The 19683-nt window shown below is 39.8% G+C and overlaps 1 protein-coding gene and 1 pseudogene across 1 annotated transcript in view; both read left to right on the plus strand.

The window, feature by feature from the left end:
* LOC126411964 (4-aminobutyrate aminotransferase, mitochondrial) overlaps positions 1 to 19683 on the plus strand; it is a 101926-nt gene that overhangs the window by 1428 nt on the left and 80815 nt on the right. The window contains exons 2-3 of the mRNA XM_050081405.1: positions 5025 to 5158; positions 19195 to 19362. Of these exons, the coding sequence (XP_049937362.1) occupies positions 5025 to 5158; positions 19195 to 19362 (302 nt within the window). The remainder of the gene's footprint in view (positions 1 to 5024; positions 5159 to 19194; positions 19363 to 19683) is intronic.
* LOC126426071 (5S ribosomal RNA) lies at positions 3263 to 3380 on the plus strand (annotated as a pseudogene).

Raw genomic sequence — 19683 nt, forward strand, 5'->3', positions numbered from 1 at the left:
ACACACTTTCATGAGATAATAGCAATCAGTCCATCTAGCTTTGTACTTACTAGTGCTCTTATTCTCTGGGCCTCATATAAAAATAATTTTGTATTTGTCATACTGTCATTAATATCATTTAATGAACTATTTTTCAGGGAAAATTGTGCAGACATCTGTATTTTACTATTGTATACTCCAGAAATTAGCATTATGAATGTTTTTTAAAGTCAGTAATAGAAACTCTTGCAGCATTTATTTACATGCTAAGAAATTAGTTGTTGAAATTATTTAAAACTTTTTAAAAATATTTTTACACATATGCAGCTGAACTGTGGTATAGACAACCAAGTGATACAAAAATAATTTTCGTATAGACTTAGTGTTGCTGACTATGGTTCAGAGTAGATGCGAGTAGTCTGACTTTGATTTTAGTAGCTGCCCACATAAATGACAGGAAATTGAAAAGCTTTAAAAATTCAAACATGGTTAAAAGTATCAATTGTTATACACACATTAGTACGATTCTGGGACTTATGAGATATTCATAACATTTGGAACAAATCTGAGAGATAGAGAGAACATATTTGGATATCTATTTTGCAAATTATCAATAATTTCATCATGAGAAAGGAAAAGCAAAGATTAAGAAATTCACGGCAAGTAATTATTAAGTCATTGGTGTTAAGGCCCGTTGAACAGTTGCTGAATATGGATGCAATCAAAATGGTTCATACATCTGCATCTGGAGCATGTTGTGTTAATCCCACAGTATTTCATCAGGGGAACATCAGGTGACTGCTGGCGAGTAGGATCTGCTGTATGAGCCCCTTCCAGCATGGGCTCAGTAAGAATATTGCTTTAGTGAGGAACCAACAGTTGCCACTTACCAACGGTCAGCAGCAACATCGTGAAGATGTTACACAGTTCTCTGAATGAAATATTGTGGGAGTTGCGCAACGTGCTGTAGTGGCAGTTCCAGCAACTCTACATTCAACAGATCCACCAAGAAAAAGTGTGAAGTGAAGTGTTGCAACATGATAAAGAATGTTGATGTGGCACACATTTGCACCGTACCTAGTTACTCATGTAACATGTTCTTTCAGGATCTTCTTTTATCAGAAAGATTTTAATAATCAGTAATGATATAACTTTATAAGAAAAGTAAACTATATAAAGTTGACAGTTAAAGATCAAAATAGTTATGTATATATTCTGAAGTTTTTTAGCTGAGAAAACAGTATTAAATAGCTTATTGACAGCCCCATGATTTGGTATCAGGGAGACCTCATCTGTGAGCCAGCTAAGTCTTTGCATAAAACAATGGAAGATTTTGATAAACATAATTGTACTCACTGAGTATCTTTTGTGACTCACTCTGATTTGTGTCACAAAGCAAAATAAGATGATTTGCCTTGTTATGTAATAGAAAATGAGGTAACATTCCTTGAGGTTTCATACATGATCCTATTTGGCCTCTAATACACTTCCTACAGAGTGAACCAAATCACTCCACAATTATTGTAGGCAACAAAACCAGCACGACTGTTGCAAATTTGGGTCAGGAACTGAGTAATAAAGTAGATAATGAGTTGGACATAGTAGACTGACAATAAATGCAATATCCTCAATCTTTAACAAGTGCGAGTAATTCTGTTAAGGTTAACATTCTGACCTCTTCCAATAGTTAACAGCAAGACATTAGATTTCTGTGACTGTGGGTGGTTGAGAACCTCTAAAGAAGGCAGTGTGTATTCATGATCACTCTGGAAACAAAGAATAACTACAGATAATGAGTCATGCCTGGATAACACAGTCAGTAAGACTAGGTTCTTGTCCCAAATACAGTTTTAATCTACCAGATCATTTCAATTACCTCAACAGCCAGTTGATGTCTTCAGTGATACCCAAGCTGATTTCTCTTCCAAATTGTCATTCATTGACAATGTATTGCGCAATGTATTGGGTACAAGTAGAAAGAATATTTTTATTCCAAAAGTGTGCCAACCAGGCCATGGGTTGTATTAATTAATCGACCTTATAAGGACCACTATTTAAAATGCTGAAGGTTTTTACATGATAGTGCAAATGCACCGACTATTTCATGAAATTTGTTGGTAATATTTTCTAGTGTGGAAGGAACATATGTATCTATTTAGCACCAGTTACAGGTACAATTTTACGTTGTGATGAAGTCATTGTCTGTCATCCAGAAAAATTGACATTACTTCATAGCATACATTTTCAGCTGATTTCTGTTTTAATTAAGAGCTACAATTGAACTATATATATTGACAGATCTAAGTGGGAGACTATTCTCATTATAAGTTACTTTTTTTCGGTGAGGATACGTGATGTCTATAGAACTATGTACTTGCAGGACATCTTTGAACACTTCTCCTTGAGTCTTGAAAAGCATAAGAAGAAAACTTCCAGTATACCAGTTTGTTAATACCATCCTATCTTTCAATATGTTTATTTTGATGTTTCCTTGCAGGAAGAAAGTGTACACCAATGTTTTGTTCCCATTCCTTACTCACATCACTTTGGTGACTGATCGTAATTGGAGGAGATCTAGTCACGAGGCTAGCAATTTGTATCAAAGTTATATTTGCACAGTCCTCTTTGACCATCACTTACAATGTTGACTTTGACTTGGTGGAATTAAACCTAACAATTTTCTATTTACACAATAAATGTCATGACTTATTTTACTGTACTACACAGTGTAATCTCCATTGGTTGAAAACCACCTCCTGCTGTGTTACTTCCTTACACCAGGTATCATATGCATGCACTCCACTTTCCTGTCCTATGCCTCTCCCTTACCCTGCTGGTAACTTTGTCCATGTTTAACAACAAATTCTCTTCCTTCTTTTCATCTTTTCCCTGCAGTCTTTCATTTTATGATTGTTGCAGGCAATTTCTTTGCAGTACATATTTCAGCTAAGACATTCTGTTTCTTATTTCCATTGGTTTTCTTTCCTCTCCTTTTCTTGGAAGTACTTAATTCAAAATCCTCTCGGTCCGTTTCAAATTTGGCATTCTTCTCCAAAATCACATTTCAAACTATCCAAGCATTTTTCCTGTTTCTGTTTGACTGCCCCTGATTCACTGCCATATAACTCCAGAGAAAACACTTGGCATATCTTTTTCTTAGTTCTTTCAGAATTATGTTTGCTGATGACAAACATTTCACCTTTACAAAAGCTCATTTTGTGCATAGATGTACTTCTTACTTCCTCTTCACAGCTTCAATTTTCCATCAACAAACTTCTTAACTGCCAACCGCCTTGCCGCAGTGGTAACACCGGTTCCCGTCAGATCACTGACATTAAGTGCTGTCGGGCTGGGTTAGTACTTGGATGGGTGACCATCTGGTCTACCGAGCGCTGTTGGCAAGTGGGGTGCACTCAGCCCTTGTGAGGCAAACTGAGGAGCTACTTGACTGAGAAGTAGCGGTTCAGGTCTCTGAAACTAACATACGGCCGGGAGAGCTGTGTGCTGACTACATATACTTCCATATCCGCATCCAGTGACGCCTAAGGGCTGAGGATGCCACGGTGGCCAGTCGGTACTGTTGATACCGTTGGGCCTTCGTGATGGAGGAGTTTGTTTTAAACTTCTTAACTACCTGAAATATTTTACTTGTACTGAAATCTTTCCTTATGACATTTTTATGGAACAACATGGTTTGATCATTTACATGCTTAACGGTTCTATACATCGCAAAAGGAAAGAGAATAAGAAATGTGGGCTTATGGAAACATGTGAACATTTAATGCTTTGGAAAAAATTGTAGTGTATAGGAACAAATGATGGAATTGTTATGAAGTATGTCCAATGAAAAGTTACAGAATGCTCCATTACAACTGAGGAGAAACAAGATATTCTGTCAGACTAAATAGAAGATACATCAGTGCAGAACTGAAATTCCAACAGGCTGTTAGATCTGTTGCTAGGTGGGAGAACAACTACTTTTGTCTTTTTTGGCACTGTAAGTGTCCTGTATGAGATTGATTTTATTTCCATTGCTCATGAATAAAGTTTTAAATTGTAAGTTTTGGTGCAAATTGCCATGAAATTATCACCGTGATATTGCTGTGATTGCAACTGATACCAATATATATATTATGTTATACTTCTGATTTCTTAAAGTGGAAGAACAACAGAGAATTACTTACTATGTTCACCACAAGTAAGCTCTTCTTGCTCAGCAGTCTGTAATGCACTAGAACAAAAGCCTTCAAACAAATTAATGCAATCTGAGTAGACACAATTTGCAAAAACTATGAACTCAAGATAACTTTAAACATGATAACTATTAACAACACTCTTACCATGTTACTAGCTGACAAACCTGACATTGCCTGGGTATTAATTTTGTCAATTTTCAATTAGAAACAAAATCTCTTTTATATATATATATATATATATATATATATATATATATATATATATATATATATATATATATATATATATATGCAGTAGACTTGCTATAAGATGATCCGGGAGAGTTTTTGTACAATGGCTGCAGCTGCTTCACATATCTACAATGCAATTTTGTAAATGTCTCTGTGCCAACGCATTTTCTCTTTTGTTTTTGTCTGCAGCCATTTGCCGTCCACAGTTGAAAGCTGTCAAGTGCTGCCAGGTGTTGAGGATTTCCTTTTTGAGTCAGCTGTAGCAGTTTCTTAATAGTAAAAAGTAGAAGTATTAAAAATTCATGCATAATGCTTAATTTTTTCACACGTCTTGGTATTTGACTTAATATGGTAGGTAGGTAGTTCTTACCCTGGGAGCGATTGTTGCTTGACAGTAGGGGTATGTGTAGCAAGTTTGGTTGAAATCGGTCCAGTGCTTTGGGATAACATCTGGAAAACACATACATATGTACATAATACATGCATACATACATACATTTTTATAATATGTGTGGATTACAGAAAAAAGAAGAGCCAGCTGAGAAATGCATAACAATATCATTGTATAATGTTGTTAGTACCCTGAAAGTGTGTGTCACGTGATGTATATTTTCATAGGTTCCATTTGCCAAAACATTTATATAAGGAATGTTTCAAGCCTGGTTGTTGGAGAACCTGATGGACCAAGTGTAAAAACATCCATTCCAGGTCCAAAGTCAAAGCAGCTACTAGATGAACTAAGTGCTATACAGGTATTTTTACAGTTACATAATTTCAAACCTTTCCTCTAAAATATGTGGTGTAATTTACAATTAAATCTTTACACTAAGAGTTTGCTGTAACTTGTGTAAGTAGAGAGAGAGTGTGTGTGTGTGTGTGTGTGTGTTTTATCTCTGTTACATTGGTCAAAACAAATATTGGATGAAATGTCCCATATTATTGACATATAGTCTTTTAATTCCTCCAAATGTCATACTCTAAAACTGCCTCTATACAGAATACAATGTGTTAGAACAGTCAGTATAACTGCCTTGTAATTCTCCTCTGTACATTTGCATAATTAAAGAGCCAAGGTGTAGTAGAAATCCCTAGGTAACTCGGGAAATACTGAATTTAACTGACAAAATGAGAAATGCAGCAAATGATGCTAGCAAAAAGAAGTACAGACATCTAAAAACCAAATGAGATTGACAGAAAGTGAAAAATGTCAAAGTGCGGATGGTTAGAAGATAGCTGCAAGGCTTTAGAAACACAATGAACTAGGGAAAGATTGGAAAATTAGAGGTTTTGAAGAAAAAGGGAGCAGCTCAATGAATACAAGTGCAGATGACAAACTTGTACTAAGCAAAGAAGGGAAGGCCAGAAGGTGGAAGGAGGGTCTATATAAGGGAAGCATACTTGAAGACAGAGAATAGGAAGTCAGTGAAGATGGCATAGTGGATGCAATACTGTGGAAAAAATTTTCCACAGCCCAGACAGATCTAAGTGCAAGCCATGCTCCTGGACCATATCACTTTCCCTCAGAATTATAGAGATCTTTGTAAGAACCAGCCATGACTAAATTATTCCATATTGTGTGCAGGACGTAAGAGATGGGCAAAATAACCCTCAGACTCCAGGAAGAATCAGATAATTCCAATTCAAAAGAAAGCAGATGCTGACAGGTGTGAATACTGTGGAACAATCATTTTACTCAGTTACATTGCAAACTATTGACATAAATTATTTACAGAAATTGGAAACCAACTCAAAGGAAGTCAGTTTGGCTTCTGGTGCAGTGTAAAAACACGCAAGGTAATACTGACCCTATTACTTGTTTTAGAAGGTAAGTTGAGAAAGGCAACCTACATTTATAACATTTGCAGATTTAGATAAAGTTTTTGATAACATTGACTGGAATACATTTTTTTAAATTTTGAAGGTGGGGGGAATAAAATAAAGGAAATAAAAAGATTATTAAAAACCAGATTTCAGTCATAAGTTTTGAAGGATACAAAAGGAAAGCCACAGTTGAGAAGGCACTGAGATATGGTTGTAACCTATTTCTGATGTTGTTCACTCGGTACATTTAGCGAGCTGTGAAGGAAACCAAGGAAAAGTTTCAAAATGGAATTAAAGTTCAGTGAGAATAAATAAAATCTTTGAGGTTTGCTGATGATGACATTGGAAGAACACTGAGCAGAGCAGTTGAATGGAATAAATGTGTGTTGCAAAGAGCTTTGAAAGTGGATGTAAAAAAAAAAAAAAAAAAAAAAAAACTGGGGCAACAGAATGTAGCCAAATTAAATCAGGTGATGCTGAGGGAATTAGGAAATAACTCACTGTGGACACTGTTTGCTATTTGGGCAGCTCAATAACTGATGATGACCAAAGAGGAGAAGGTATAAAATGAAGACTGGCATAACCAAGTAAAGCATTTCTGAAAAGGAGGATTAAATTATCATCAAATGTAAATTTGTGTGTTGGGAAGCCTTTTCAAACAGTATTTGTCTGAAATGGAGCTTTACATGAAAGTGAAATGTGGACAGGATGTGGTTCAGACAAGGAAAGAATAGGTTTTGAAATGTGGTGCTGCAGAAGGATACTGAAGATTGGTTGGGTAGATCAGAGAACAGATGAGGAAATACAGAACCAAATTGGGGAAAAATGAAATTTATGGCACAACTTGATTAAAAGAAGGAACTTGTTGCTAGGACACATCTTGAGACATCTGGTATAGTCAATTTTGTAATGGGAGGAAGTGTGAGAGAGGGAGGGAGGATGGAGTAAAAATTGTAGAAGTATACCAAGGCTTGAATAATACAGAAAGTAGCTTCAAATAGACATGTTGTGCAGAGATGGAAAAATCTTTCACAGGATAGACTGGAGTGGAGAGCTGCTTTAGAGTGAGAACCATCACAACAAGAATTATTGCAGACAGGAGATGGTTTTGTCCCTGTGGATTAACTCAGAAACAGGCAAAGTGCTGTTTGTTAATGTCTCTTGATTCAGTGATTGTTCTGTTCAAGTGTCCCATACTGCTCAACATCTATGGATTTCTGTAAGACAGTTGACGAGTTCCTTTGAGGTAGTTTACTGCTCCTCAGGAAGAGCTATCCTCAACTCTGAAATAGTCATGGGACTGCTGGTTAACTGCAACATGTCTGGAGTTTGATTAGTAGGCATGTTCAGTAGGATTAAAGTCTGATGAGCAATGTTTCCATTGTATCTTGTAGTTCCCTGATTAAGCTTCATGGCAATCTTCACCAAACAACTAGATGAATATTCAATTCCTGTACGTCAGCTTTGTCAGAGGGCTGTTCTAATTTATTTGAATGAGCATATAATGGCCATTGCTGATTTATCCTCATGTCATTAGTTTGCCATCATGATATTGGGATGTTTCACTGACAAATGTAGCAAATATAGGATATTTTTCACATCTTACTTCCCTTCCATCTCAACCCCCCCCCCCCCCCCCCCCCTCTCTCTCTCTCTCTCTCTCTCTCTCTCTCTCTCTCTCTCTCTCTCTCTCTCTCTCTCTCTCTCTCTCTGTCTGTGTGTGTGTGTGTGTGTGTGTGTGTGTGTGTGTGTGTGTGTGTGTGGTTTTTTTTTCCCCCCATCCCCTCTCCCCGAATACGTTAAATATTCTCATGTTGTTGCTGAGACATAACTGATGCGCCTGTCAGGAGTGGCCAAGATTTCAGCATGCAGGCCACACCCAGGCCCAAGTGCCAAAGTGCTCAGCATTGCTTCACATTTACCCACTGCCGTGCCATGCCGTCTGAGTGCAAGAAGGGGGAAAAGGGTAAAACAGCAAATGCACTGTATTTGAATGGCAGTACAGTTGTACTGCTTATGATTTGGTTTTGTATTTCACATTTCCCAACAACGGAGATCACAAACAAAACAAGTTTTAAGTATTAATTATTTTTGGTGCACTTAGACATAATTTTTATCTGGTACAAACTGCCAGCTTAAGGACAGACACAGACAGTTTCGAGTTTTGTGCTCAAGTTGCCATGTAGTCGTGACTTATTTATTTCATAATTGGAAAAAACAGTCTTTCACACGAATTGAAATATTGTAGCACTTTTGCAACCTCATTATGGAGACTTGGAAAATCTACCTGAGAAAACCACTGTAGACAGCCTGGACAGTTTTAACTTAAGAAAATTTGTAATTGAAACTGGAATTACCTTGCAGGTCAATCAGTTATGACCGCACATGGACATAGGTGCTTTCAACTGAAATGGCAAACAATTGTGAAAATAGCTTGAAAATATATTTAAGATTGACAGTGTCCTCAAAACACTTGTAAAACTATTGTTGTAATTCTTGCAGTGAACTGGATTGTCTTTGTCAGAATGTGTCCTTTCTACAATGTGATTTTCTTTTTAAAATGCATCCCCATCAAATCAGAAAGACATTACAATGCGGTCTCTTAGTGTGAGCAATGTGCAATCAAGTCTACTTAAAATTTGAAATCTGCAATCCATTCTGGGTGTTCTGATTTTTGTTCCTTCACTCCTTTTTCCTTCAGAAATTCAACAATAGTGAGATTTAAATAAAAAAATCATTCCAGGCATGTCCCTCGCCTTAGTCAACTCATGTTTCAGTAATATATGAAGTGTCCATAATCTTTGTTCATTTCCATTAAAAACTGTTGCAACTGAGAATGGAATAATGGTTGCGACTTCAGGAATTTCTTAAAGTGCTCCATGCCTGCGAATTAAGCACAAAATGCTTCTTGGTGTACAGAAAAATGAATCCACTCTGTCAATCATTGTAATTTTGTGCTCTTTCATTGTCATATAAAAGTTTAAATTCATTCTGCATGGTACTGTAATGTCATTTTGTAGCAAATAATCACTTGTGTGAATTGAGAATTCTCATCCCTCTTGTCTGTCATTCCCATACATTTTAAAGGATTGCGATGATAGATCGCTAGACTGCCTCTTCTTGTGCAAACAGCCACTGGACCTGTGAACATCTTTCATACTATGAACAAATAGTGAAGGTTAAACAGTGGTGAGAGCACAATCCTGGTGAACTAAGTTGTGCCAACTGAAAAATGGCCGCATTGCAATGCTAAATGAAATGTGACATTTTTCCAGGTGCTTCTGAGAAGCAGTGAGCAAAGCTGAGTGACAGACTGCCTTGGTCCACCCATGGCCCTCACACACTGCACATGTAAGTGTATGTGCATAGATGTCATCTTCACACACACAAAATTGCAAATAGTTATATTTGATGTTCTGTACCAAGTAGCATTTTGCAAGGCTCTGTGGTAGAGCTCCATTGCATCATCTCTCCCTACTATGAATAGTCATCCCTGGCTGCAGTTGTGTCATTTAAATATCTCCTTTTGGTTGAAAGTGGAAACAGTGTCAAGAAATGGCATTAGCCACCTCATGTTGTGACAATGTCTCATCTTGACATAAGTTCTGAAAAAAATCAGTGTTGCTGAAGCACTGCACCAATTTACTCAAATGAAAAGTGATTTCTAACAGTGAAATTGGACACCTTTAAGTCCATACTTCAGCAGTGTCCTCACTTTTGTGACAGGAGCTCAGTAAGTAATGAAACAAATTTTTCTGAAAGCAGGTTGCTTTTATTCAGGATTGCAATACACCATATTATTCCTCACTCTTTTGGCTACAAAACTCTATTTTTCAATGTAATCTCTGTTCAGTACGATGACCTTATGCCACATCACTGGAAGATCCTGTAAGCCTGCTTGGTACAACTATCCTGATTGACATCAAAGCCAACATCTTGCTGCATCTACAACCTGCTCCTCATCCATGTACTGCTTCCCACAGGGTGAATTCTTCATTTGGCCAAACAGATGGAATTTGGAAGGTACGAGATTTGGGCTGTAGAGTGATTGAGGAAGAACAGTACAGTGAAGTTTTGTGAGCTCCTCTTGAGTGCACCATCTTGTGTGGGGCCTTCCATTCTCATGGAGATGGAGAAATTTGTTTGCATTTTTGTGGTGACAAATGTGCTGGAAAAAGATTTCGGGCTTGCAGTTGGTCGTCATAAACTTCATTACACGATATTTCAGCTGAACAACTGCCAGCCATTTTCAGCTGAGCTGAGCGAGGACTGACAAAGGCATTCTCCGCTCTGTCTTATATAGTGCGCTGATAGTACTGTCGCGCATGCTTTGCAGTCGTGGAGACAGAAGGACCACACTGCCTAGCAACAGCACCCTCGCTGGTGGAACTGAAAGACTCAGCTGCCGTTGGTATTGTCGCTGGCCGCAGTTGTCGAAGTCTTCAGGCATCTTTGTCTCGAGAAAATTTTGGAGATGATGGGATTCCATGCATTATTAAATTGGTAACCATTGTCACAGCTCTTTAGATTTCCCACAATGTGTATTTCAATTGATTCTTTGATAATGGAATCCCAAAAAGTTGTTGCTTTGGCCGAAATCGAAGTTTTGTTGTGCTCCATTGAATGTCCGTTAAAAATACAATGTTCCGCAACTGCAGACTTACTAGGTTGCAATAGGCGAGTACAATGTTGATGTTCTGTACAAGGATCCCGTCATCTCCAAAATTTGCTAGAGACGAAAATGTCAGAAGACTTCGATAGGTGCAGCCAATGACAACACAGACGGTAGCTGAGTCTTGCAGTTCCACCAGTGAGGGCACTGTCGCTGGACAGTGTGGTCCTTCTGTCTCCATGACTGCAACGCATGGGTTGCAGTACTATCAGCACACTATATAAGACTGAGCAGAGAACGTCTTAATCAGTCCTCGCTTGGCTCACTTGAAGATGGCTGGCAGTTGTCCAGCTGAAATATCGTGCAGTGAAGTTTACAACAACTGGCTGCAAGCCCGAAATCTTTTTGAGCAGTTGATTTGCCAGGAAAACTTCAAATTTTACAAATATACTGAAGTCATTTCTTCGATTTCCTGAGGGAGGACATCAAGCAGAATAGCCCCGAGTCCCTTAAGAGCATCGCTGTGACTCTACCTGCTGATGGAGCTGCTTTGGACTTTTTCTTGAGGGTTGTCATTTTGTTTTTGGTTCAAAGTGATGAACTCACTTTTTTTGCCCGACAACTCATCATGCTTTCACTTACTGTCAAGTCTCCACAGGCATTTTGCAAGTGCCTATGAATATTTGCTACACTCTGGTTTTCCATGAAAAGAAACTCAGTGACAGCTCTCTGCTTGGAATGCACTTCCATTGCAGTTGTCATTTTGAAAGCTACATATAGCACCGCCACCTTTGGAACTTCATGAAATTATGGGGGCTGTGGTGGGAGTATTCCACTGTGTCCCACAATAGATTCCATTTTTTCAACTTAAATTGCCTGAGTAAAAAGGAAATGTTGCGCTACATATTGAATGCATGTTATTTAGAAGGCTATTTGGATTGTATAGTAATACTGGATTTGTATACACATTTTGAACTAATTATTATCCACAGGGAGCACGAGGATTGGAAATTTAATGATGGTATGAAGGTTAACTTTGGCTGTGGTAAAACATAGAACAGGATATTTTACATTATATAACCACCAATATTTTCCATTACTTTTTTTATGGTGGCTTGGTAATGCTGTTCGCAGCCACAGATATGTTGATGTTACAGATGAACCATTTTATTTTGTGTATAAAGCCAAGATATATGGACAAGCAAGTGGCTTTTTAAATTTTGATAATAAGAGGTAAATGCTGGGCCACTTGTCTAACAAGCAGATAGGAAAAGCCTAAAGGCATGGCTGATCATTTATCCTATCCTCATACTTATATATATTACCATGAAAATTTCTATATTACTATGGACTGATCCTTGGATGGTTGAATAAATAAATGATACAACTATTCAATAACTAACCATGTGAGCCAGTTTTTAAGAATTTCTGCCCTTTGGCAACAGATATTGTCTTAAAAGTAAGATGGTGCCATTAAAAGATAATGTCATTTCTTTCATGTAGCTTCAGACTTGCCTTGTTCCAAAAAATGTGAATAATAAGCACCATTGATAGTTTTTCCTTAGGACACCTTTTGAATTGGGATCACTTTCTCATTTATAACCAAAGAAAGCACATTTTTCACATCCTGTTAATATTTGACGGACAGGACAAATGTTTGTCAAGCCTCAGGGAGTGCGTGCATAATTAGTCTAAAAATTTGTACACATATTTAAGCAGCAGCAACATGTTTCTGTATGTAGAATTACAAGATTTGTCAGCACAATACAAGGAAAAAAATGTAAATCATACTCGCAGTCATATAAATATGTACAATTGTGTTTAATAAAAATTGAGCAGGTGGTCAGCCATGGCCCTGATGAAGGAACAATCCTGCAATCCTGGAATTTGTCTGAAATGATTTCAGAAACCATGACAGAATGGGGTCAATATCTCAACAACTGAACTTCCTCATTTGATTTATCCCTAGTGGAAAATTTTATTTTGCTTACACATTCTTGGAACAAGTGCTTGTGCTATGTTGTGTTGTGCTCCTTAGGAATGATCATGAAAGTGGAAGGGAGGGAGAGGACAAATCTAGTTACAAGCACATAACCTGTACTTTTGATTTGTACATAGAATGCTGCTAAACTAAATGACTCCACCTAATTGCTGGATACTTACCAAAAGTTTTGCTTACAGTCAATAACCTGCAGTTAGATGATCAGGAAAATAAAGTATGTTTGTTCCAAACTTGTCACTTCTAATCAAAAGTGACAATGGAATGTGATTATCCATGAATACAGCATCTTTTTAGTAAATTGAGGGAAGCTTGTTAAAAATTAGAAAAAAAGTATTGTAGGTATTGTCAACTGCCCTTCCTTCAGTCATTCATTTCTCCTTCTTTCTGGAAAGAATACGCACTTAACATATATGCACACCTCATAAGCATTCTGAAGGAAATTTATCATCATTATTCACATTTATATTTTACAAAATTAATAACACACCTTTCATACGGTAATGGTGTTAGGTGAAGTCACACTGCTATTGTAACAATAGTGCATCAGTGAGTGCTGCAGCAAAAGAATCTATAATCACATTCGCTCATTGGCTTTTGTAATGATTATACACTCCTGGAAACTGAAATAAGAACACACTGACACCGGTGTGTCAGACCCACCATACTTGCTCCGGACACTGCGAGAGGGCTGTACAAGCAATGATCACACGCACGGCACAGCGGACACAGCAGGAACCGCGGTGTCGGCCGTCGAATGGCGCTAGCTGCGCAGCATTTGTGCACTGCCGCCGTCAGTGTCAGCCAGTTTGCCGTGGCATACGGAGCTCCATCGCAGTCTTTAACACTGGTAGCATGCCGCGACAGCGTGGATGTGAACCGTATGTGCAGTTGACGGACTTTGAGCGAGGGCGTATAGTGGGCATGCGGAAGGCCGGGTGGACATACCGCCGAATTGCTCAACACGTGGGGCGTGAGGTCTCCACAGTACATCGATGTTGTCGCCAGTGGTCGGCGGAAGGTGCACGTGCCCGTCGACCTGGGACCGGACCGCAGCGACGCACGGATGCACGCCAAGACCGTAGGATCCTACGCAGTGCCGTAGGGGACCGCACCGCCACTTCCCAGCAAATTAGGGACACTGTTGCTCCTGGGGTATCGGCGAGGACCATTCGCAACCGTCTCCATGAAGCTGGGCTACGGTCCCGCACACCGTTAGGCCGTCTTCCGCTCACGCCCCAACATCGTCCTCGACATGACTTTCATTTATACAGATGGCTCTAAGACCAATGACGGGGTCGGGTGTTCCTTTATTGTCGAGGCACAAAGTTTCAAATACCGGCTCCATGGCCATTGTTCGGTCTTCACAGCTGAGCTCTTTGCCCTCTACCAGGCTGTTCTTTACATCTGCCGCCACCGACATTCTGCTGATGTCATCTGCTCAGATTCCCTGAGCGCCATCCAGAGCCTCAGTGATCCGTACCCGGTTCACCCTTTCGTACACCGGATCCAACGCTCTCTTCAGCAGCTGGTGGACATCGGTTCTCCAGTTAGCTTTATGTGGGTTCCTGGCCATGTCGGTATCCCTGGGAACGAAGCTGCAGATGCCGCGGCCAAGGCTGCGGTCCTCCAGCCTCGGACAGCTTCTTGTTGTGTCCCTTCGTCCGATTTTAGCAGGGTGATTTGTCGGCGCATCTTATCTCTGTGGCATGCCGATTGGGCTGCACTTACCGACAACAAGCTTCGGGCCTTAAAACCTCTTCCCGTGGCTTGGACGTCCTCCTCACGCCCTTCTCGGCGGGAGGAGGTCTCTTTAGCCCGGTTAAGAATTGGACACTGCCGGTTCAGCCATCGCCATCTGCTGACGGCTGCGCCGGCACCGTTCTGCCCATGTGGGCACTTTCTGACGGTTAGACACATTTTACTGTCCTGTCCAGATCTTAACACACTGCGCCTCGATCTTAACCTGCCAAATACTTTAGATGCCATTTTAGCGGATGACCCACGAGCAGCTGCTCGTGTTCTTCGTTTTATCAATTTGACAAACCTCGCTAAGGACATTTGATGATGCTGTTTTTTAATCCTATGCCTGTCAGTCTGTCTTTTATCGTGTTTTCCCTTTTAGTTGTTGTGGTCAACTTGTGCCTCGCGGTGCATTCTTAGAGTAGTCAGGGCGCTAATGACCATTGAAGTTGTGCGCCCTAAAACCACAACAAAAAAAAAAAAAAAACGCCCCAACATCGTGCAGCCCGCCTCCAGTGGTGTCGTGACAGGCGTGAATGGAGGGACGAATGGAGACGTGTCGTCTTCAGCGATGAGAGTCGCTTCTGCCTTGGTGCCAATGATGGTCGTATGCGTGTTTGGCGCCGTGCAGGTGAGCGCCACAATCAGGACTGCATACGACCGAGGCACACAGGGCCAACACCCGGCATCATGGTGTGGGGAGCGATCTCCTACACTGGCCGTACACCACTGGTGATCGTCGAGGGGACACTGAATAGTGCACGGTACATCCAAACCGTCATCGAACCCATCGTTCTACCATTCCTGGACCGGCAAGGGAACTTGCTGTTCCAACAGGACAATGCACGTCCGCATGTATCCCGTGCCACCCAACGTGCTCTAGAAGGTGTAAGTCAACTACCCTGGCCAGCAAGATCTCCGGATCTGTCCCCCATTGAGCATGTTTGGGACTGGATGAAGCGTCGTCTCACGCGGTCTGCACGTCCAGCACGAACGCTGGTCCAACTGAGGCGCCAGGTGGAAATGGCATGGCAAGCCGTTCCACAGGACTACATCCAGCATCTCTACGATCGTCTCCATGGGAGAATAGCAGCCTGCATTGCTGCGAAAGATGGTTATACACTGTTGCCTGTGCCTGTGTGCCTGTGGTTCTGTCAGTGTGATCATGTGATGTATCTGACCCCAGGAATGTGTCAATAAAGTTTCCCCTTCCTGGGACAATGAATTCACGGTGTTCTTATTTCAATTTCCAGGAGTGTAGAAGTCCAAATGGAAAATAAACAATTAAAAGGATAAATGGTGTACTTCCAGGTATCCTGCTATGTGGGTTGCATTCTATCCACAGTATTTTGATGACCAGCCATCTGCCTTCTTCAGCTGCTGAGTGGTTTGCTATTAAGTGTAGTCACTGTTTGGATGCCAACCAGACTGTAAATTATTATTGATCTCACTCTGCTATTTAGAGCAGAGTTTGACTTCTGACACTCGCTACAACTCTTGAATGCTCTATTATTTTTCTGAGCCTAAGTACTATTCCGTAAAATGGAAATCCTTTCAGCATTACCCAGCTCTGGTAGATGTGATGGCCAGTGAGATCTTAATAAATTAATACTGGATGCCAAACCTTGTTTAAATTTACGCCATGATACCAGCATCATTGTACTGTTTCATTTTTTGGTTATGCTGATTGCAGTGCTCGGTGATGGCTGACTTGATCTGAATTCCTCAATTGTTTTGGTAATCTGACTCACATAAAACATGCCACATATGCATGAAATGCAATACACATGTGACCTTGGAGACCTATGTCGTCTTTAACATTACAAAAAATACTTTTTATCCTAGTTGAAGGGACCAACATAAAATGGTTGCTGTGTTTCAGTAGGAGTCTACTGATCTTTTGGGATATTGGGTCAGTGTAAGGTAGGTAAACAATTTTTCTGCTTTTTGTCCGTGGTCTGTCTCAACCTCTTTCCTAGGTGTTCTTAATTTTGATTACATTGTTCATTCAATTTGCTGACCTGAGTACCTATTCCTTCAGAAAACTATTCATAGGTGTTGTAATTCTTTGGTGAGGCTCTCCTTATCTTCAGCTTTATGGATTGGTCTTTAGTAATGTATTTGTAATGGATGATCATGCCTCGAGCCATATAGATGGAGGTCATTGTATGTAGGGTTCCTATGTACACTGTGGCATAGGGATCCGTCTGTTCTTCTGCTAATGAACATGTCAAGGTAAGGTAGTTGGCCTTATTTTCTCTCTCTCTCTCTCTCTCTCTCTCTCTCTCTCTCTCTCTCTCTCTCTCTCTCTCTCTCTCTCTCTTCCCCCCCCCCCCTCTTTCTTTTTTTTTTAACTATCAATAGAATTTGATTGTTCTAGGAACTTTTCAAGCTTTTATGTTCCATTAAGCCTTGCCAACAATGCATGGCCCATGTACTGAGAGAAACACATTGGTTTCCACTTGGTGAATTGTTGTGCCTTTGTTTCAAGAGTTCCATTTGTAGAGTCGCTGTAACAGGCAATAACAGACTACCCACTGCCATGCCATCAGTTTGTTCAAAATATTTTCTGCTGAATAGGAAATAAATTGTCAGAAAAAAGAAAATCATTGAACTTTCCTGATTAGTTCTAAGGAATCAGAAAGTGGAACTCTCATAAAGAGGGAAATTACCAGCTGGTATGCAAGTCTGCCAGTATTACTAAGTATGGGTCTTAGAGGACTTTCTTTCTTGTGTACCTTAGAAAAGTCATATAGATTTGGTGGCATGAGTGCTTGGTTCCTAAGACCCTTAATGATATGTGGCAAGCCGCACTTATTAAGAAGAGCCATTATCCACTGTATTTTACTTCCTTCAGCTAAGATAAAATGTATTCTTTGCGATGTTAAAGATGCTCTAGGTTTCCAAAAGTTGGGTGTGTATCACATTCCATGCGAATGAGGCATGTTTTGAGGTGCAAGGAACATCCGTGACACGCCAGATTAAAACAACCAAACGACGCAATTGCTACTGACCACTGCCACAAATGTAATCAAGAAATGAAATGTGATAATATCATTACTGTGATACAAATGCCGAGTTTCTGGGACAATGTAATTAAGGAAGCTATCGAAATAAAGATGTCAGAAATCCTAATTAACAGGGCTGGACATTTCAATTTAAACTGGGCTTTGGTCTGCCACACAAGTTGTTAAGATTTTGTCAGTCATCATGTCCACCAGAGCTGTAAACTGCTGAGAGACTTTGCATTTCACAGAATATTGACGCAAGCACTGAGAAAGAAGAGCATCAAACAGTGTAGTGGGCATTGGGGTCAATTTGGCTATGAGTAGTTCTGTGAAACCAACAATGGCTCAGTCTGGTAGTGGCACAGGTAGCATGTGCACATAATGGCAAATCTTGCAGCATCTGAAGAAGCCGGATGGCTTGGTCATTGAAATATTTTACATAACATTGAAATGAACTCTGAAGAAAAATCTGGAAGCACACTTAATCAGTAACACCAAGAAAACCTTTATGTTATTGACTATTGTGCATACCGGCTTAGTGCCTTGCTTCTTAGACACACACTAGTTACTAGGTCACATTTGATAACATCTGTATGTGGACATCATCAGCTTGGATTTTGGCAGCTAGAAAAATCTTAACAAATATACTCAGTATGCTATTCTTAGTGGGGCTCTTATAAGTTGAGGAAAAAGAATTAGATCTCATAATACAACTGTACTACTTAAGTTTTGACTGCTTTACAGTAGTTTACATTATAGGAGAGCTGACCAAATCTGTATTTATACAGTGAGTGAAACTTGTGGTGTAGCTGTCCAAAAGTGTTGTAAACAAGCCTTATTTCTTATACTAAACAGAAATAGGGTTGCCTTTTGGATATGTATTAAAATACAGTGTTGCTGTTCAAGGCATCGCAGCTTCATGTGGATTACCTTGTAAAGCATTTTTTCAGCCAAAGGAGAGATTGATTTTAATAGCTCTATTGCATAGCCTAAGTAGTTAAATGAATATGTACCACATTTTTCACAGAATGTATAACACTGACAGCACAAAGGAATGCACATGGTCACCCGTATACATGCACATATTTATAATGTCCACTATACAGGATGGAGAAAAATTGTCACGAAATTTTAAACCTGGTTAGCTGATGCCAGTAGGTACCAAAATTATTAATGTTGTGTAGGTAAACAGTGCACCATTTTTGAACTATGGAAACTTGGCACCATGTGCTCCAGTTGGTCACGGGATTGCCCTGTTGCTGGGTGCTCTGGACAATGCGTGACCCACGAATGCTTTACCTGCCATGTGCGTATCACGTTGGGGCAGTGATGGGGTGAGGGAGTTTGTGTGTGAACTGACAGCCATAGCACTGCCCGTCAACTGATGAACAGCAACGAGGCAATCCCACAGCCAATCTGAGTGTGTGGCACCAAGTTTCTGTAGTTTAAAAATGGTGCGTTGTCAACTACACAACGTTAGTAATTTCGGTTCCTATTGGCATCAGCTATCCAAGGTTAAAATTCCGTGACACAGTTTTTCTCCACCCTGTATGTTAAGAGATTATCTGCACTGAATTTATTGCAGCCACCATTTTCTTTCCACAGCAAACTGGATCAGTACAACTTTTTGTTGATTATGACCGCTCCATTGGTAATTATATAGCAGATGTTGATGGAAATGTTCTGCTTGATGTGTACACTCAGATATCGTCACTGCCTCTTGGGTACAATCATCCAGATCTTTTGAAATTGCTTGATAACCCTTTTAATGTGGTAAGTCATAAAATTTTATAAACATTAATAAATTAATGAAGAAGTGATTAATGAATTGTGATTTTTTTTGGATGCATTAAAATATTCGTTCCAGGCAGCAAGGGGGGAAAATAATACTGATGGAGTGAGAAGAATGAGGCCACTTGGTGAGGACATCATGTGTAGGGACTAGTTCTTTCTAATCTAGCAAGCTATAGCTGATAAAATGGTAGGGGTTTTTTGCGTAGAGAAAACCTCGAGTTACAGGATTTGCTACTTAGTATCAGTAGATTGACCTTGCTGCTTTAACTTAATATTCATAATATGATGGTTGTGGGCTTA

Source organism: Schistocerca serialis, chromosome 1, assembly GCF_023864345.2.
Source record: "Schistocerca serialis cubense isolate TAMUIC-IGC-003099 chromosome 1, iqSchSeri2.2, whole genome shotgun sequence".
Taxonomy (NCBI): Eukaryota; Metazoa; Arthropoda; class Insecta; order Orthoptera; family Acrididae; genus Schistocerca; species Schistocerca serialis.